The sequence below is a fragment of the Crocodylus siamensis genome, chromosome 3 (genome assembly GCF_052110815.1).
Source record: "Crocodylus siamensis isolate JL-2025a chromosome 3, ASM5211081v1, whole genome shotgun sequence".
Classification (NCBI taxonomy): domain Eukaryota; kingdom Metazoa; phylum Chordata; order Crocodylia; family Crocodylidae; genus Crocodylus; species Crocodylus siamensis.
This window is the reverse complement of record NC_143397.1, coordinates 259,029,387-259,048,542: the sequence shown is the minus strand read 5'-3', so window position 1 is coordinate 259,048,542 and position 19,156 is coordinate 259,029,387. Positions and strand designations below refer to the sequence as shown.

Genomic DNA, 19,156 nt, shown 5'->3' with positions numbered 1-19,156 from the left:
GGGAGGTGGGCGGCTCAACGCAGGAGCGCCCCCTACTGGCCCGCCACACGGCCCTCCAGCCAGTCGGCGACACATCTGACTGTGCAGGTGTCGACACCACAGCCCCCAGTTTCTTAACGAGAATGGGGAGAGAGACAGTGTTGAAGGCCTCCGAAAGTCCAGGAAGACAATGTCCACTGCTACCCCCGTCTAAGGATTTGGTGACCTGGTCGTAGGAGGCCACCAGGTTGGTCTGACAGGACCTGCCACTGATGAACCCGTGTTGGTTGCCCCTGAGCATAACCTCCCCCCGGCCCCTTGGGGACATGCGCCAGGATAACTCTTCTCAAGGAAGCGATCCTCAGTGCACAAGCTAAATCTATTCCAACACGGAGGAAAGGCAGCAAGAAGGCACAGCAGCCCCCCTGGCTCTCCAGAGACCTAGCAGACCTCCTGAGGCTAAAAAGGAAAGCCTACAAAGGATGGAGGATGGGATTCACCTCCAAGGAGGATTACTCCGCGCTGGTCCGGTCCTGCAGGGAGCAAACCAGGAAAGCCAAGGCTGCAACTGAACTCCAACTAGCTTCAGGCATCAAGGACAACAAAAAGTCCTTTTTCAGATCTGTGGGGAGCCGGAGGAAAAGCAAGGGCAATGTTGGACCCCTGCTAAACCAGATGGGGCAACTGACAACTGACGCCCAGGAAAAAGCCAACCTATTAAATAGGTACTTTGCGTCAGTCTTTCATCAGTCACACGGGACGCCCATGCCTGCTATGGGACAGGGAAATCTGGGTGAGGGAGATCCCCTACCCCCCATCAATGCTGACCTCGTGAAGGGACACCTTGAGAAGCTGGATACCTTCAGGTCAGCCGGCCCTGACAACCTGCACCCCAGGGCACTCAAGGAGCTGGCGAGCGTCATAGCCCAGCCCCTGGCACGGGTCTTCGAGAGCTCCTGGCGCTCTGGTGTAGTGCCCGAAGACTGGGAGAAGGCCAATGTGGTGCCGATCTTCAAGAAAGGGAGGAGAGTGGATCCGGCTAACTACAGGCCCATCAGCCTGACTTCTATCCTGGGGAAGATCTTAGAAAAGTTCATTAAGGAGGCCATCCTTGAGGGACTGGCCCAGGCTAACATCCTAAGGGACAGCCAGCACGGGTTTGTTGCGGGTAGGTCTTGTTTGACCAATCTCATTTCCTTCTACGACCAGGGGACCTATCACCTGGACGAGGGAGAAGAGATTGATGTCATATAAGCTTCAAAAAAGCTTTTGATCTGGTATCCCACGATCACCTCTTGGCCAAACTGGCCAGTTGTGGCCTTGGCTCCACCACGATCCGCTGGCTGGGAAATTGGCTCCATCTGCCAGTGGAGGTGGTTCAAGCACCCACATTGAACATCTTCAAGAGTAAATTGGATGCTTATCTTGCTGGGATCCTGTGACCCCAGCTGACTTCCTGCCCTTTGGGCGGGGGGCTGGATTTGATGATCTCCCGAGGTCCCTTCCAGCCCAAACGTCTGTGAAATCTGTGATTGCAGAGCCATTGGTCGTCATCTTTGAAACCTCATAGTGATCAGGAAAGATCCCAGATGACTGGAAAAAGGGCAAACATAGTGCCCATATTTAAGAAAGGGAAAACACTACAGACTAGCCAGCCTCACCTCAGTCCCTGGAAAAATCATGGAGCAGATCCTCAAGGACTCCATTTCTTCTGCAAGTGCTTAGAAGGTAATCAGGAACAGTCATTATGGATTCACCAGGGGCAAGTCACACCTGATGCACCTGATTGCCCTCTATGACGAGGCGACTGGCACCGTGGCTATGCGGAGACTGGTGGATGTGGTGTACTTTGATTTTGGCAAGGCTTGTGTTATGGTCTCTCACAGTATTCTTGTGGGATGATCTAGCAAAGGGGCGCAAATACCAATAGCTGCATTAGTTTCTGCTTTGATTTTATATCGAGTTATGCCGTGCTAGCCCCCTAAAAACATCTAGTTTCAGTTTAAGTGGAGAAAAGTGTGTGTGGGGGGGTCTAGGTGAGCATGTGCCACATCTTCTGCACCCCCTAAGCCCCCAGGTTTTCCCACGGTGCCCATGGAGGGCTGACACTTACAGCTGCAACGTCCTCTCCGGGCAGCAGCAGGCGCAGCGAGGAGCTCTTCTACCCCTCTGAGCTTAGCAAGTTCCCCGGGGCAGAGATCAGCTGTGGCAGCAGCATTTTTTCCTCCCCATGGGTTAAAAGCAGCAGCTGCCTGTGGATTTAGGCGAGCACGCTCCCTCTCACCAGCCCTGTGACGGGGTCTGTCCCTTTGCTGCATCCGGCTGATCTCCCCCAACACCCCAGGGAGGCTGGTTACAGCGAGGTGGAGCAAAGAGGAATGAACCCCGCTCTGGCGGGGGGCACTTACGGATCCGGGTGATATGAAGAGAGCCTCTCTCTGCACCAACCTGGCCATGTGCCTCCACTCTTCAAGCAGGGAGCAGCAGGGATGCCCCCCTGCACCCATCTATGGGGTGTGGGGGTCCCCGGAGACAGCCTAGGCTGGAAGAGCAGCTGCCTGGCCACATACAGCATGGGCAAGGCTTCATCTCTAGTAGTCTCCCACCCACCGACTTAGTTTCTCTAGGCAAAGAGAAGCGAGTCGCAGCCATGCCCGGCACCTCCGACAGCCGAGGCTGCACCAGTGCCAGGCAAAAACGGAGCAGTGGAGAGGGACATCCAGCCTCGTGTCCCACCCCTACCCCACCAGGTCCACACTGCGGCCTTCCCAGGCCAGCTCGGTTCGCTTTGACACCAAAGACCCCAGTCATAACTCAACAGCATTTATTAAACATGTGCAAAAAGCGGGTTTCCCTCTAAACCATCAGGGCCTGGCAGCGGCTTATCCTAGGCACTGGTCCCGACACCAGTGCTGCCAGCTGAGAGAAGCAGCGTGCCGAAGGCCCAAGCCTGCAGGCCCGGCGTCGCGGCCGGCGCCCGGGGATGGGCAGGAAGAGAACAGTTTCTCCCAAATCAGTGCAGAAACGTACCAGCCCCAGTTTTGAGCCTGGCCCACGGCTCGCGGTTGCAAAGTTCAGGCCAGGAAAAAATTTTTAAAAGAACCTTCCTCAAAAACAGGGAGCCCAAAGGGACCTGGGGCATGTGCCCAAGTCACGCTCGAGCCCTTGTCCGTGCCTGCAAGCATGCACATTAAAAACAGAGGCAGCGTTTAAAAAAAAAAAAAAAAAAGTTTCCATAGGTCACGGTGACCTGGCACCCTGGGTCTCGGGGCAGCGAGCCAGGAGGCTGCAGCTCAGCTGGCGTGGGACACGTGCCCGTAGGCGTGGACATGGCAGAAGTCCTGCCCCGGGACAGCCTTCTTCCTGCATGGCTGCCTGGCCTTGGTGACACCCTGGCACAGGCTTCGCGGAGACAGCAAGGAGGTGGACCTGCAAGAGCAGACAGCCCCGGTCAGGCCAGGGAGCCCCGAGACTCGCCCTCCCATCTCCGGCCACGAGCTGGATGCGACGCGGGCTGGTTCTGGGCTTGCGACAAGCAGCAGGAAAGGGGACGAGGGAGCAGGCTCCTTCACCCCCATTGCTCCCCGCTTCGCCAGGCCCAGCTGGCTGCGTGGATGGGTCCCGTGCACGGGAGGTGGCAATGCCACGTACTCACGCGCCACTGGCCAAGGTCCGGTTGGGGCTGTAGCACCGTAGCAGAGAGGCAGGGCTGAGGCCTGGGCCTAGACGGTGCTTGTCCGGCGTGGCCTGTTGGGAGAGGAGTGATGCACGTCCTGACTCCAAGGACCGGCTGCTGCTTCAGCTGACGCCCACGGGCCCAGCACCCCCACCCAGGGCCCAGAGAGATGCCGAGGACCCGATGTGCACAGATCCCGACGGGCTGGAGGGGTGCTGGGGCTCCTGCGCCGAGGCACTTGTTTTACAGCCAGCCTCCCAGCACTGCTCAGCATCCGAGGGGTTTGACTGACTGGTGTCCACGGCCTTACTTAGGCTGTGACAAGCAAGCGGCTTAGCTGACTGCATGATGACCCAGCCTCCCCCACAGCCCCACACACCTACCCGCCTCTCCAGCGCCTCGTGCCAGGCGCTGCGGGCAAGGCTGACACGACGCAGGCTCATGGCACGGCCCAGCCCGGGCCCCGGGGCTGCAGAGGAGGGGGACGGCCTCAGGGAGTCCGGCTCCAGGTAGGGACCGTCTGCAACAGAGCCACGGGCAGTGCTCCAGTGCCCGGGGACAGAGACCAGGGCCCGGGAGCGAGCAGAGTCCAGCCGGCCCCCGAGCAGCCCCCACCAGGGTGCTCGAGGGGTCTCCAAAAGGAAGCCAGGTCCCCGGAGAGGCAGGACTGGTTTCCCCATCTCTCGCCTGCTCCGTTTGGTCCACTCAGGCTCGTTCCCGGCTCCACTCGTGGGAGCTCCCAGGTCCCGCCTCGCCGCGCCAGCAGGAAGGGGAGCACCAAGCCCAGGGCGTGTGCTCCAGCCCCGCTCACCTGGCAGGTAGCTCGTGTCCTCCAGCTGGTGCAGCTCCTCTTCCAGGAGGCTGGTCTCCCACTCCCTGCCGGGGGAGGAAGCCAGGTCACAGAGCTGGGCACACCCCAGTGCCCCCTCAGCAGCCAGCGGCTCTCCCTTCGGTCCCACAGGGGACACGGAGCCGGGCGGCGAAGGGCGCAAAGTCCACGTGGACCCAGGGATGAAGCGTTGGGATGTGGCGGGAGAGGAGTGCCAGCTCAGGTCTGGGATCTAACAGAGGGACCCAGCATCCCTTCATCCAGGAGAGCCCTGCCAGCCAGCCAGTCCCCGGCAAGGGCAGACGGTCAGCCGGCTCCTGACAGAGCAGAGCTGGGAGCTCCTGGGCTCCGCCACCGCTGGGCTGCACAACCCTGGGCATGTCCCTGGCACCTGGCAGGACAGGCCAGGCTAGCAGGGAAGGGAGGTTTAAGTCTCTCTGTACTGTGTGCCGGCCCCCGCCATAGATGCCGATCCCCCAGGACAGGCAGGGATGGGGAGCAGGGCACTACCCATCTCCTCTGGAGCACCTGGCCCCCACCTTGCACCCAGGTGCTCGCCTGGTCCAGACACCGACCAAGAGCCCTTTGGGCCCTGGCTCGCAGCTGAGGGGCCGATGCTCCCCAGGGTCTCTCCTCCTACCTGTCTGGGGTGGAGGTCCTGTGGCTGCTGGGATCGTCCCTGGCCCCCCATGGCTCTCTGGGGAGGGGGCAGCAGGGCGAGCCTGGGCTTCTGCCCCTGCCCCCTCCAGGCCCCATGGCACACGCTGGTCAGCAGCCAGTGCCCTGCATAAGTGAGGGGGAAACGCAGCCACGGTCAGCCCAGTGCTGCTCCCAGTTGCGGGAGCAGTGCGGTTTCCCCACCTCGGGCTGCTGGGGCCACGCGTGACCCTGGCATCTGCCCAAACACGGCAGCCCCAGGTGCGGAGGAAGGGAACCCGGGCATACCCACCCGTGATGCCGAGCACCAGGAGGGCAGCGAGTGCCGGGAAGCCCAGGGGGGCAGCGCGCTGAAGCTCGGCGAGCGCGTTGGCCGCCACCAGCACCAGGAGGGCGGCACGGGGCAGTCCTGGCGTCTGCAGGAAGGCCACGAGCAGGGCGGCCAGCAGGAAGTAGGCGGCATGCAGCGTGCAGGTGGAGATGGCCCCCAGGCTCACCCCTGCGAGGGGAGGGAGCGAGGTTGGCCCGGCGTCCCCGGGCACCACGCCGGCTCCTGGGCCCTGCAGGTCCCCGCTCAGGCTGGGGGTGGGAGAGGGGGAGTGTCAATGTACCCCCTAACTCCACCCGGAGAGGGAGGCCACCAGCTAGAGCCACAGGAGAAAGGGTAAGAGCAGACGGGTGGTGCTCCCGTACTGAACAACCTCCCTGGCGGGGGACGGCCAGCGAGGGCTTGGACGGAGGTTACTCTGGAGTAGGCGCAGCAAGCACACGCAGCTTTATGCCAGGGTAACTATACCCCAGGGCAGCCATGTGTCTGCTCCACCGGCCCCGAAGGAGACGGGCTGCCCTGCTCCCTGGTAGCCATGTGCTGCAATAGCACCAAGCGTGGCTGGAGTGCCTGCTCCTTACCCCAGATGAAGTTACCCCATGGTAACTCCCGTGTCTGTTCCCTAAGGCCCCCTCACACCGAGCTGTGGCTGGGCCGGGTTCAGCCCGTGTCACCTGCCCAGGCGAGGACGCTCTGGATGTGCTGCAGCCGGCTCTCCACGCTGCTCTGCAAGTGCTCCACGGCGCCCAGCGCCTGCCCCAGGCTCCGGTTCACCCGCTGCAGCTTGCCCATCAGCTCCTCGTAGTACAGGCCTGCCTGGCTCTGGTAGGACTGGAGCAGCGCCAGGTCGGACTCTGGGGGTGGAGGAAACCCGCAGCCTAGCACCCACGCTGCTGGCAGGGGGCAGCTGGCTCTGGTGGGGGGCTCCCATCCCGGGCACGGCCAAGGGGTCCCAAGGGAGGGAGAGATGGCGGAGACTGCCCGTGCCAGCTGCCACAGTCCCAGCTTGGAGCATCCAGCCCGTGCCCCTCCTGTCCCAGTACCGATTCTGGTGTAGACCTGCCGGGTGCGGCTCTGCACGCGGCCGAGGTCGGCCAGGACGGCCCGGTGCCCCTCCTGCAGCTCCACGTCCTGCTCGCCCAGGTGGATGCTCATGTTCTCTGGGGGGCAGAGGGGCAGGACCCCCGTGAGGCCCCACCCCGTGCTCAGCTACACCTGGGATAAGGAGCCTCCAGCCAGCTCCTGCGGCCCAGGGAGCGTCACACCGGGGCCGGCTGCACCCCGGGCCCCTTTCCAGACCCCCCACGGGAGCTCCAGGCCCCGGGGATTGCCGGCTGGCCGGTGGGCGCCATGCATGGGACAATGCTCCATGCCACGAGCCACCTGCGCTCACCCATCTTCCTGGCGATGCCCTCGATGAGCTGAGCCACCTGCTGCCGCCCACTGGCGATCAGGGCTTCCTCCTGGGCTAGCTGCTCCAGGTTGCCATGGAGGGAGGACGCCATCTGCTCCTGGCTGCCCCGCAGCCTCTCCTGCTCTGCCAGCAGGTCATGCTGGCCACGGGCCACCCGCTGCAGGGACTCCTCCGTCAGCTCCTTCAGCTCCTCCTGCCGGACACGTGGGGCCCAGCTCAGAGCCCTGCAAGGAAGGCAGCTCCCCCGGCAGGGCTACCCACGGCGGGGCAGAAGCATGGCTGGGGGTAGGCTACCAATCCCAGCATGCCTTGCTTTACCTCGTAGTTGGGCAGGAGCAGTACAGAAGCTGGGATGGACCAGGGCGGTGATGCTCAACCGGGGCGCTGTAGCACACTGGGGTGCCACACAACCGTTTTAAGGGTGCCACAGTATCACCACTGTCAAGCCCTTGCCACACGTTACACTCGAGATGTCATTAACTAAAAATTACGACTTGGGTTGCAACCTGGCCACACGTTACAGCCATTAATGGTGCTGTAAACCAAGGAACAAGCCACAAAGGCATTCCACAAAAAATAGGTAACGACTTTGTCGCTGGCTCCATTAGTTGAACTAGTGGTCAGGTGCTGCCCCATGCCCACGAGCCCCCTCCGCTGATGGGTCTTCTCAGCTGTAGGGGAGCACCATGTCCTCCTGCGGCTGGGGACCCCCCACCCAATCAGCTGCACGAGCTTGCTGGTACAAGAGGAGCCTGGGATTGTGACAACAAGAAGGTCTTTTTCCTCCAGCATGTCATTAAAACGTGGAGCTTGTTGCCACCAGAGGTGGTGGAAGCTCTGAGTTCATCCAGGTTCATAAAAAGGGATGGGACATGTTCTTGGAGGAACAGGGCATCAGTAGCTATTAAGCACGGCCTCTGCCTCAGAACTGCCTCGGGTCTGACCCAGTCCACAGCAGGTCTGACGCAAAAACCAAAGCTCGCCCTGCACTAGCAATAAGGCGTGATGGGAGGCTCAACCCCACAATCACGCCTCTGGCCACAATCACACCTCCGGCACATGTGGCATGGCAGGAAGCGCGGCTGCATGGATTGTGCATCGGATCCCATCACACCTTCACCTGCACATCTGGTAGCTCTGCAAAACACCGACACGTGATTCACAAGATAAACCAGGAGACAGGCTTGACAATCACCTTGCTGGGGTCGTTTGACCCCAGCACTCTTCCCTGCCGTGGCAGGGGGTTGGACTTGACGATCTGCTCAGGTCCCTTCCGACCCTACAAACTACGAAACTATTTCAAACAGGAATCATAAAAGACGAGGGTTGAAGGGACCCCAGGAGGCTGCATCTAGTCCGACCCCCTGCTCCAAGCAGGACCAGCCCCAACTACGCCATCCCAGCCAAGGCTTTGTCTACCTGGGTCTTAAGCACCTCCAAGGAGGGAGACTCCCCCACCTCTCTGGGGAGCCTGTCCCAGCGCTTCACCACCCTCCTCATGAGAAGTTCTTCCTAGCATCCAACCTCAACCTCCCTTGCTGCACTCCCGCGTCCAAACTGCTCTGCACTGCTGTGGGCTCGCTGGGCTGTTTGCAACAGAATTGCTCTAGGACTTGTTCATTGTCAGACATGGGGTGAAAGCAAAGAGCCAGTATTTCTGGAGAGTGCCCGAAGTCGAATGGGGTTGAGAGGGTATGGGAGGAGCCAGGGTGTTGGGGCGATATCTTTTATTGGACCAACTGCCTGGCAGGTAGGCGGTGTGCAAGCCCTGGGGCACAGAAGGTCCTTCGGGGCTGAGAAAACCGCAGCCTCCAACATCCTGCTTGTGTCAAAGGCTGTTAACGTCCCCTCCGGAAAGCCCAGGCCGTGCCCCCGTTACAGAGGGAGACCAGTAATGGAAGGGATTTCCCCCAGCGCGCACCAGCCTGAGTTGGGGGGAAATCCCTTCCTGCGCCGAGCGCAGCGCGAACGCGGGGGCAAGACCCTCCCGCCAGCACCCTGCGGGTTGGTGCCAGCAGGAGCACTGGCCCAGCCCCAGCCCCAGGCCAGGCTGCAGCCAGCACCTCCGACCTGCCCAGCATGCCGTTGCCCCTGGCCCCGGGCCCTGCACGCACCAGCCCGCCACGCTCTGGACCCAAGGCCCGCGTCACCCCAGCTGCCCGGCATGTCAGGCCCTTGCTGGGACACCCACCTCGAGCAGCCTCATGGCCTCCAGCTGCCCGGCGGCCGCGGGGGCCAGCGCGCCCACCGTCTGCTCCGTCCGGCGCCTGAACCGCAGCTGGCGGGCGGCGTAGCAGACGGCGCGGTAGGCGTTCCAGGTGCCAGGGTCCATGTCGGCCGTGCAGGCCGCGAGGCTCTGCGGGACGCGGGGCCAGGCAGGGTTACGGCACGGAGCCGCCCGGGGCAGGCGGAGGGTCTCGGCCCGGCTGCCCCCGTACCACGCCGGCGGTGCAGGGGTAGGCGCGGCGCCCCTCGGCGCTGGCCTGGCGGTTGAAGAGCGACACCCCCAGCTCGGCCACCTCCTCCTCGGCCATGCCGGCGCAGGACGAGCGGAGCCGGGCCACGACCCGCGGGCGGGAAAAGCGCCGCGACCCGACTCGCTTTCCCCGCGAGGGCCTGGCGCCGTGGGGGCCGCACCCCGGGGCGCCGGCAGCTTCACCTGGGGGCGGCAGGCGTCCAGCGCAGACGGGTCCGGGAGCCGGGCCTCGGCCAGGAAGCGCTCGTCGCCTGCGGCCACCTCGAAGGGGGCCACGGGGCGGGGGGCCGCGCACGGCAGGAGAGCGCAGCAGCTGGGCGGCAGCATCGCGGGGTGCCCTGCGGGGGGGGGGGGGGCCGGCGCAGGCACCAGCCCCCTGGCACGTGCGCGCGCGTGGGCTACAGCCCCGTGCACTCAACACCGGGGCAGGGTGGCCGTGTGCACACGCGCGTGCATGCCTGAATGCACACGTGACCACGCGTGTGGGTGCCTGTGCACGTGTGCATGTGCATCAGTGCGTGCGTGGGCACACCTGTCCGCGCATGCACATCCGCGTGCGCATCGCCCGTGCGTGCGCGTACGCCGTGCAGCCAGGCCCCGCCCCCTGCCGGGAAAGCCAAAGGAAGTGGGCGGGGCCGGATGCTGGGCAGGTTGCCATGGAGACTGCGCACGCCCTCCCCCGCTTACCTGCTTCCGAGAGGCCGGAGCAGGAGGGGAGCCCCCGGGGGCCCCTATGACACCGCCCGCCCGTGACACCGCCCCCAGTGCAGCCAATGCGGAGCGTCTACGTCACCCCAGCATAGCCAATCCGCGGAGCGACGGCAGGGCAGCACTCGCCCCGTTGGCGGGGGGGGTCCAAACCCCACGTGGGGGGTCACGTGGCACGGGTTGAGGCACCCACGTGGGCTGCGGCGTCACGGGGGCGGGGCCCACGCGGGACGAATGGAGCCGCCGGGGCCGCGCGTGGGCTTCGTGGGCGCCGGGCGCATGGCGCTGGGGGTGGCCCGCGGGGCCGTGCTGGCAGGTGGGGCGGCCCCCGGGACACGGCCCCGCTGATCCCGGGCGTCCCCGCCTCCATCACCCCCTCCGGCACCCCCCACGGGCATCCCCTAGCACCCCCCACGGGCATCGCCCCCCCATACCCCGCGCACCTCCCCTGCACCCCCGCTGGGGCTCACCCCTGCCCCGTGTCCCCCCAGGAAAGGTGCCGGCCGCCCAGGTCTGGGCCAGCGCCCCCAGCACCCGCAACCTGCGCGCCTTCGAGGTGAGCCCCCCGCGGGGTGCCGCGGGGCCCCCCTTCCGGGCCGGGCTGGCACCACCCCGGGCAGGGCGGGGTTTCCCCCTGCTCAGACTGGTTTGCGGGGGGGGGGGTCGCCTTCCTCTGCAGCACCCGTGACCCCCGGCGGCAGCAGGGCGTTGTCGGCCGCGGCCCCCCGTGCCCCGGGGCGGTGGGGGGGGGTCGATGCCCCGGGCTGCGTCGTGCAGCTCCGAGGTCGGACTCGGGCTTGTTTGGGGGGGTTGGTGTGGACGGGGCAGCCTGCATCTTCTTCTGCAGCGACTCGCCCCCCCGTGCAGACTGTCCCTCCCCATCTCGGGGCCGGCGGTCGGGGAGGTGCTGGGCCCCTGACGCTGCCCCGCCCCCGCCCCCACCCCCGCGCAGGAGCTGGGCTGCAGGACCACGCACAGCAACGGCGAGGTCGTGCAGAGCTGCATCCTGGTCTTCCTGGCCACCAAGCCCCACGTCCTGCCCGGCGTCCTGCAGGAGATCGCCCCCCTCGTCACCCCGAACCACGTCCTCGTGTCGCTGGTGGCGGGGGTCACGCTGCAGACCCTGGAGCAGGTGAGTTGTGCTGGGCCCCTGCCGGCACCGGGAGAAGGGTCCTCGGGGTGACCCCGCTGCCCTGGCTCGGCCCCACCTCTGTCTCTCCCTGCAGATGCTGCCCCCCGGGACCAAGGTGCTGCGGTTCATGCCCAACCTGCCGTGCGTGGTGCAGGCGGGGGCGGTGGTGTTCGCTCGGGGGCGCTGCGCGGGGGAGCGTGAAGCCGCCGTGCTGCAGGGCCTGCTGGCGGCCTGCGGGCTGTGCGAGGAGGTCCCCGAGTCCTACATCGACATCCACACCGGGCTCAGCGGCAGTGGGGTGGCCTACGTGAGTGCCGCTCCCTGCTGGGGTGGCCCCGGCAGTGGCCCGACTGCAGGCTCTTGCAAGACCTCCCGAGTGCTGCTCCGCGGCTTCGCTCTGGGCATTTGGGGAGGCTGGAAGGGTCGCCCCCTAGGACCCTTACCCCTGAACGGGTCCCAGCCGTGCTCTGCTCTGGGGAGGGGTTGGGGCCTAGGTGTCACTTGCATCGGTTTCCTGCTCTTGTGTGAATCGGAGCAGACACGTGCCCTTATCGGGGGATAGCTACATGCAGCTGGCTGCTGCGACCGTGCCTCACCACTGCATAGCAGCAGCATTGGCGAAAGGAGCAAATGGCTGCCCCGGGGTAAACTGGACAGACAGCAACTATCCCAGGACAGCCTGCACCCGTGTCACCTTGCCCCTTGCTCTCCTGGGATAACTGTATCTGACATGGGCCCCGGCACTTAGCCCAGCCGGCAGGCCTCGTCACCTCCTCTGCGTCACACCCAAGCCGAGGCGGATTACGCTGGTGTAACCATCTCGTCCGTCTGGGCCCTTGCGCTGGGGCAGGTCAGAGAGATTCCCCCTGAAGCTCCCTGCGACTTCTTGCCTTGCCCGGCTGTAGCAAGGGTGCTGAGCGCTCTGGCCCTGACCTGCACCAGGCGCTTTGCACTGTGGGCACGACCCACGAAGGATCACGGCAGGATCCAGCTGCGATCCGGCAGGATCGGGGCCGCCAGCGCAGGCCGGGACACGTGGCTCTGCCAGGCTCCGTCCTCCAGAAGCAGCAGGTTCACGGCCACGGGCTAATGGTGGGCTGTTGTCCCCCACGCCAGGTCTACATGTTTGCTGAGGCTCTGGCGGAGGGAGCGGTGAAGATGGGCATGTCCGGGCCCCTGGCCAGCCGGATCGCTGCCCAGACCCTGCTGGTGAGCGTACGCCCCACCCCGCCCCGTCCTTCCCGGGGCGCTCTGTCCGCGGCCCCAGCTCCTCCAGCCCCAGGCCTCCCTCTGCTGCCGGGCTGGTTCTGGGGGGCAAGTCCTTGGCTGTGTCCCTGCCTCCTGCTTCCCTGTGGCTCCCTCTCCCCTCCTGGGGACTCCTCTCCTCCCAGCCGGGCTGGCATCCCCTTAGGATCCAAGCAGCTGGAGACCGCTTGGCTCCTGCCGCTGGAGCCAGCGTGATGCATTGAGGGCTGAGCTGGGAGAAGCCAGGCAGATGCCTTGCAATGGCTGAGGAAGCATCTCTGTCATGCTGGGCACTGACATTGTTGGAAAGGTCAAAGCCGTGCGAGCAGAGGAGCTGGAGTGCAGCTTGGTGCCAGGCATAGCACTGGGTCACCAGTCCCAGCCTGGCCTGATCCTCACCTGGCCTGGCTCTTGGAGGCGTCATGGGCAGGGGTCGGGCGCCCACCTAGTGCGTGCAGCGGGCTCCTCGAGCTGGGTGGATGGCACGGAAGTGCGAGGAGGGAGCGTGTGGCTGTAGCACGGGCTCCAGCAGGAGCAGGGGTGCTGTGAGATGCACCCCCCACACCTTGCCTCTGCCTGCAGGGAGCAGCCAAGATGATGCTGGAGACGGGGGAGCACCCGGCCAAACTGCGGGCGGACGTGTGCACGCCCGGCGGCACCACCATCCACGCCCTGCACGAGCTGGAGAAGGGCGGGCTGCGGGCTGCTGTCATGAACGCTGTGGAGGCTGGCACCATTCGGGCCCGCGAGCTGGGCAAGAACTAGGGCCTGCGGCGCGGCACCCCGGAGGCTGCAGGTGTCATCCTCCTAGTCCTGCTCCTTCGTGGATGTGACTTTCACTGCCCAGGGAGGCGGCTTTCCATGGGAGGGCTGGGGCCTGGGCCTGGGCCTGGGCCTGCTCCGTGCCTGCTGGTTGTGCTCTCAGTGGGCCACGGCTCCAATAAATGGTGCAAGCAGCTGCTGCACTGTTCCCCTGGCTCCTCGGGGTCTCCTGTGTCCTGCGATCATAGAGGAGTGAGGCTGGAAGAGACCGGCAGAGGTCACATCCAGTTCAACCCCTTTCTGAGGCAGGATCAGCCCTGTCCAAACCAGCCCAGACGCATCCATCATCTCAACTTTGTAAAACTGCTGTCATCCCTGACAGCACCAGGTCGGACACCCTTCCTGCCCCCAGTGCAGCGTCGGTCTGAGCCCGAGCGGAGGGGCAGGACCCTGCTGCGTTGGTTCCAGCAGGAGCATCGGCGCTGCCCAGCCTCCCCTCGAACACCTCCAGTGATGGAGTGTCTCCCACTTCCCTGGGCATCTCTCCCACTGCCTCCCTGCCCTGACACCATGGAGGTTTTCCCTGACATCCAACCTAAACCTGCTCGGATGCGACTTCAAGTCATTGGTGCATGTGTTGCTGTCAGGATTTGCGGCTCCTGCTTGGCTCAGCGCTGCCTGCGTGTGTCCTGAGGGGCAGTGCCGCATATCATGCCCAAGATGCTCTGGGGAGGAGGTTGGATGTGCACTCTGGCTCACAGCTGGACCCCTGGCCACACACCCCAGGCCTCCCACAGCCCTGCTGGGTTTTGGTTGGAGCAAGGAGGGGAATGGCAACCGGTCCCAGCAAAGGGGAAGCCCCTCGGTGCACAGCAGCTCCTGTGTCCTGGGCGAGGGTCAGTGCCTGTCCCCAAGCTCAGTATGGCCCAGCTCCGGCTAACTGAGACCTATCTGACTTGTAGAACTGCATCAGGCCAAGCGGGGCACCAGGAGGCTTTGGCAGCAGGGGAAATGCAGCTCGGACAAGCCACCAAGGCTGTCAGCTGTGCTCCATCCGCTCAGACCCTTCCCCACCCTGCACCTGTGGGCCTCTAGCAGGCGGGTGTTGCTCCGAGTGGCACCTGGGCGGACCAGGAGAGATGCTGGTGGCAGGCACTGCTGGGGAAAGCGGATCCTCCTGAGCAAAAGTGATGGGAAAGGGTAATGTGTGTTCTCCCCCCAGGCTGTCTCCTCTCTGGCCAGGCAGGAGCTGGAATTCCTTCTACCAAATTTTCCCAGTCAAAGATATCGGCACCGTCTCCAGGCCTGTTTCCTGCTGGAGCCAGGGGACAAGTGATTTGTGAGGAGAAGCTGAGGGACCTGGGCTGATTGAGTCGCAGAAGGGACAACCGAGGGGGATTGAACAGCAGCCTTCACTTCCCTGCAGTGGGGTGCAAAGAGGCTGGAGCTGGGCTGTTCTCAGTGGGGGCAGATGGCAGGACAAGGGGCAATGGGCTCAAGCTGCAGCAAGGGAGATTTAGGTTAGATATGAGGAAAAACTTTCTCACGAGGAGAGTAGTAAAGCACTGGAATGGATTACCCAGAGAGGTGGAGGAGTCTCCATCCTTGGAGGTTTTTAAGCCCTGGCTAGACAAATCCTTGGCTGGGATGATGTAGCTGGGGCTGGTCCTGTTTTGAGGTTATCGTTGGACTAGATGTGACCTCCTGCGGTCCCTGCCAACCTTAATATTCTGTGATTCTCAGAGCGTGGAAAAAGGTGCATTTTTGGGGGGCGCGGGGAAGAAGGTTGAGAGAGGACCAGGCCGAAGGAGACATAATAACGTGACAGTGAGCCACAAGCCGAGGGCCAGGCAGCAAAGGCCAGGAGCCGTGGGACCGGCTGTCTAGCCTAACCCCTTGCCTGAGCCCTAGCCAAACCAGCCCAGTCCCCAATCCCCAGCTCCGAAGGACCCTTCAATCCCACCGGACATGTAGCAGGAAGGGAGGGAGCCAACCAGCACAGCCCAGAAGCCTGGGATATGCCCATAGCAGAGCACAGGCATCGCTGCACCTAGATCCTCCCCAACCAGTGCCTGCCCACCCCCCTTTTGATCACCTCCAGTAATGCATGTGGTCACTCAGCTCATAGCCTGCACGACCAGCTCCCGAGACCTGACCGCGCTGCCCCAGGCTTGGCTATCACCCATCCACCTGGAGACGGCAGCTAGGTTTAAAGGGGAGATGGAAGGGGGGCAGCGACAGAGAAATTAAATTAGCAGCTGCAGCAGCAACATGCAGGGGCCTCATCCCCTGGCCAGGTGAGGACATGTCACTCCTTCCCTTCAGTCACAGCACTTTTGCTTGTGGCCAGCCAAAAACAAACTCCCCGGTGCTCATCATGGGAGCGACACACATTTGCTGCCCATGCACAAAGCAAAGAGATCTTCCTCCCAGGGATGCAAGCAGAGAAGAGCCTGTTTTCAGCCATTTCTGTGCTTTAACAAACCCCGTGGACTACACGGTCACCCGGTTTGTCGAACCTCCCGCCTCAGCTTGAGGCGCGAGGGGAAGAAGGCAGGGTACAAGCCATCCTCGTGGCACGACAAGGGATTTTTTTTTTGCTTTCCCCAACTCTTGAAGGGAAAGAATAAGTCCCTTTCATTCTGCTTGTGGTTTTATTCTCACCAGGCCCAGGAGCAGCCACCACCAGACTGTTAGGACTGGTAGGAAAAAAAACCAAAAATCAATTGAGCCTGAACAAGACAACCAGTCAGCCCTTTCTGCAGCTTGCTTTATAGCAGGTGTCCAGCACAACGTGGCTGCAAAGGATCCACATGCCCAAGGATTTCAAGGCCTCCAATAAACTGCAGAAAAGCACTCGGAGAGGAACCTCACTTGAACAGAGTTTTTAAGAAAGAAGGTAGGTGGCAGGAGATGAACTGAATGAGATGAGAATGATCCACTCATATGCCTAGGGAAATGGGGCCCAAAAATCTTTCTACATCTCCCCAGCCAGCATGCCTAGGCCTCCAATGGCATCGCGCAGCCTGCACCTCCTTGCAATTGGCTTCATCGGGTCATGTCTGACGCTGAGACTGTCCCTGCCCCAAAGATCTGACCGTCTCCCTGTGGGGGGCTCCAAGCTGCTCAGCAGCTCTAAAAACGACCCCCACCTTTCATAGATTTCATAGACATCAGGGCTGGAAGGGACCTCGGGAGATCATCGAGTCCAGCCCCCCGCCCAAAGGGCAGGAAGTCAGCTGGGGTCATAGGATCCCAGCAAGATAAGCATCCAATTTACTCTTGAAGGTGTTCAGTGTAGGTGCTTGAACCACCTCCGATGGCAGACTGTTCCAGACCTTGGGGGCTCGGACAGTAAAGAAATTCTTCCTTATGTCCAGCCTGAAATGGTCTTGCAGGAGTTTGTGACCGGTCGACCTCATCATCCCTTGGGGCGCTCTGGTGAACAGACGTTCCCCCAGATCCTGGTGGTCACCCCTGATAAACTTATAGGTGGCCATCAGATCACCCCTGAGCCTGCGCTTTTCCAGGCTAAAGAGTCCCATGTCTCTCAGCCTATCATCGTAAGATCTGTTTTCCTGTGCTCTAGCTTGTGTGTGGCACACGGGCCCCCTCCAGCGTGCTAATTCCTTCCACCACCACTTCCCCTTTGCATCAGGCACTGGCTCCCTGTCCTGCAACTTTGCTTTCTGCTTCTAGCAGGGTGTGGTTCTCCTGCCTGCTGCAGCCTCTGGTGTCTACCTACCCTGCCCTGCAACGCACTCCAAAACATTTTCGACCCGGAGGGACATGGGCAGGGGGGTCCCCCAGGGCTCGGTCCTCAGGCCCGCGCTGTTCAACAACTTCATCAGTGACTTGGACGAGGGGCTGAAAAGCACCCTGTTTAAATTTGTGGATGACACTAAGCTGTGGGGGGATGTGGGCACACTAGAGGAGAGGGACAGGCTACAACTAGATCTAGACAGGTTACAGTAGTGGGTGGATGAGAACAGGATGGGTTTCAACACTGACAAGTGCAAGGTGCTGCACATGGGGAGGAAGAACCGGCACCATACCTACAGGCTGGGGAACTCCTTTCTTGTCAGGGCAGAGGCAGAAAAGGATCTTGGAGTCACAGATGCATCTCGAGCAGGTCCAGGGAGGTGATCCCCCCCCTCTATGCGGCACTGGTCAGGCCGCAGCGGGAGTCTTGCGTCCAGTTCTGGGCGCTGCACTTCAGGAGGGATGTGGGCAGCATGGAGAGGGTCCAGAGGAGGCCACTCGCATGGTCAGGGGCAGCAGGGAGGCCCTACGAGGAGAGGCGACGGGACCTGAACCTGTTCAGCCTCCACAAGAGAAGGCTGAGGGGGACCTGGTGGCCATCTATAAACTCACCACGTGGGACCAGCAGGCATTGGGGGAGTCTCTGTTCCCCCGAGCACTACTGGGAGTAACAAGGAATAACGGCCATAAGTTGACTGAGAGCAGATTCAGGCTAGGTATCAGGAGGTGCGACTTCACGGTCAGGGCGGCTAGGGTCTGGGACCAACTTCCAAGAGAAGTGGTGCAGGCCCCTACCCTGGGGTCATTAAGACAAGGCTAGATGTACACCTTGCCGGGGTCGTTTGACCCCAGTACTCTTTCCTGCCAGGGCAGGGGGTCGGCCTAGATGATCTGCTCAGGTCCCTTCCGACCCTAGAAACTATGAAACTTTGCCCCGCTAGAAACAAGTGGCCGGTGTCTCCTCTGGCTCATGAAAGCATTAGAAGGGTTGATCCAGACACCATGAAAGGGTTGATCCAAAACTCATGAAAGCACTGGAAGGGTTGATCAAGCTACCACGACCTCTCAGCTGAGCGTAGACAGCAGGACGTGGCTTCCACGTTGCACAGCCAGCCAGAAGGGCAAGGTGGAGCCGTCCTACCAGCTCCCACGGAAACAAAGTGGAAGTCAGCTCCATTCCTCAAAGCAATCTGTCCTCCGATGCTCAGCAGCCTTGGGCTTTTCCTCACCCTTTCCCAGTTTGTCTACTACCTGCTGGAGGCAGAAGGCAGGACACAGTGGTACCTTAGAGACTAACATAGCTAACCGTCTCCCTCGACACAGAGAGGGGGATACTCTTAAAGCTAGAATTTAGCAAGACTTTAAACAAAAAGGTGCAGATTCTTGATTTAAGGGAACCTGTTTCATCTCAACCATCCTCAAACCAGCTCCCACGTACTTCTTTCGCCATGCTGATGCTGACATTTTAGGAGCACAGTCAGCTACAGCTCATCCTTATTTAACAGCCCACTTCTCCGAGAAGTTTCTGTGTGCAAACAACAGCTCCGGGGTCAGAACTGATAAAACACAACCCAGCTGCACAATGGAAAGCAAGACACCATCCTCCCTTTGAAGATCTGGGACTCCAGGACACCGGCAGCTACAGGACGCGGCTTTGCTTCTAAGTGGATTTTTCCCTGGATTTGCAGGGTGTGACCCAGGGATCCATCCTCACGAGGCTGTTTTTGTCTCTTGCTTTTTACATGAGCAGCACGTGGATTGAAAATAGAAAGGAAACTGGAACATGCGATGAATGCTCTCAACTTGGCTCCCAATGTCGTCGTGCTTACAGGAAAGCCAGCTCAGTTTTAACCGTTACTTTCACAGCAATCCTAGGCTTCTACGAGATCCTTCCTCTCCCTACACGATGCATGCACTTCCCGAAGAGCTCCAGCTCTTCAACACCGCACATTTTAAGCCTTTTCATATAAGGCCAGAAAGGACCATTCGATCAGTTCATCCGATTTTTGGCATGACACAGGCCAAAGAGATACAACCCATCACTCCTCTATTGAGCTTCAAAGCTTACTGGGGTGCACAGCCTCCCCTAGCATATAACTATGGACTTCTCACACAACAGTCAAGAAGCTGAGGCTTCAAATGCAAAGTTTGTAGAAAAAAATTAAATTAAAAGGTACAAAACCAAATA

The 19,156-nt window shown here is 61.7% G+C and overlaps 2 protein-coding genes across 6 annotated transcripts; one reads left to right on the top strand and one right to left on the bottom strand.

Moving 5' to 3' along the window:
* Window positions 1-2,789: 2,789 nt before the first annotated feature.
* LOC149869716 (protein brambleberry-like) lies at window positions 2,790-10,078 on the bottom strand. 5 transcript variants are annotated; one of them, XM_090040781.1, is made up of 11 exons: window positions 9,543-10,078; window positions 9,075-9,239; window positions 6,863-7,076; window positions 6,513-6,629; window positions 6,144-6,323; window positions 5,434-5,640; window positions 5,125-5,267; window positions 4,467-4,531; window positions 4,039-4,175; window positions 3,631-3,726; window positions 2,790-3,408 (listed from the first exon to the last, which is right to left on the bottom strand). In XM_090040781.1, the coding sequence occupies exons 1-11, from the start codon at window positions 9,684-9,686 to the stop codon at window positions 3,170-3,172; spliced, it is 1,707 nt and encodes a 568-aa protein (XP_089896907.1). In that variant the 5' UTR covers window positions 9,687-10,078; the 3' UTR covers window positions 2,790-3,169. The 5 variants fall into 5 exon arrangements, 4 of the variants coding, with proteins under 4 accessions (XP_089896907.1, XP_089896905.1, XP_089896906.1 ...); XM_090040779.1 differs by having other exon boundaries at window positions 9,075-10,078; XM_090040780.1 differs by having other exon boundaries at window positions 3,635-3,726; window positions 9,075-10,078.
* A 151-nt stretch (window positions 10,079-10,229) lies between these two features.
* Window positions 10,230-13,420, top strand: PYCR3 (pyrroline-5-carboxylate reductase 3). Its single transcript, XM_090040785.1, has 6 exons — window positions 10,230-10,383; window positions 10,559-10,623; window positions 11,020-11,199; window positions 11,294-11,506; window positions 12,316-12,408; window positions 13,027-13,420. The coding sequence occupies exons 1-6, from the start codon at window positions 10,302-10,304 to the stop codon at window positions 13,207-13,209; spliced, it is 816 nt and encodes a 271-aa protein (XP_089896911.1). The 5' UTR covers window positions 10,230-10,301; the 3' UTR covers window positions 13,210-13,420.
* The last annotated feature ends 5,736 nt before the right edge of the window (window positions 13,421-19,156 follow it).

Excerpts from the sequence above, each read along its gene's own strand:
- PYCR3 (XM_090040785.1), top strand. The coding sequence starts at position 10,302 with ATGGAGCCGCCGGGGCCGCGCGTGGGCTTCGTGGGCGCCGGGCGCATG. Across the intron at positions 10,384-10,558 it reads CCGCGGGGCCGTGCTGGCAG|GAAAGGTGCCGGCCGCCCAG; the intron begins GTGGGGCGGCCC and ends GTGTCCCCCCAG. Across the intron at positions 10,624-11,019 it reads GCAACCTGCGCGCCTTCGAG|GAGCTGGGCTGCAGGACCAC; the intron begins GTGAGCCCCCCG and ends ACCCCCGCGCAG.
- LOC149869716 (XM_090040779.1), bottom strand. The coding sequence starts at position 9,686 with ATGCTGCCGCCCAGCTGCTGCGCTCTCCTGCCGTGCGCGGCCCCCCGC. Across the intron at positions 6,630-6,862 it reads GGGCATCGCCAGGAAGATGG|AGAACATGAGCATCCACCTG; the intron begins GTGAGCGCAGGT and ends TCTGCCCCCCAG. Across the intron at positions 6,324-6,512 it reads GCAGGTCTACACCAGAATCG|AGTCCGACCTGGCGCTGCTC; the intron begins GTACTGGGACAG and ends CTCCACCCCCAG.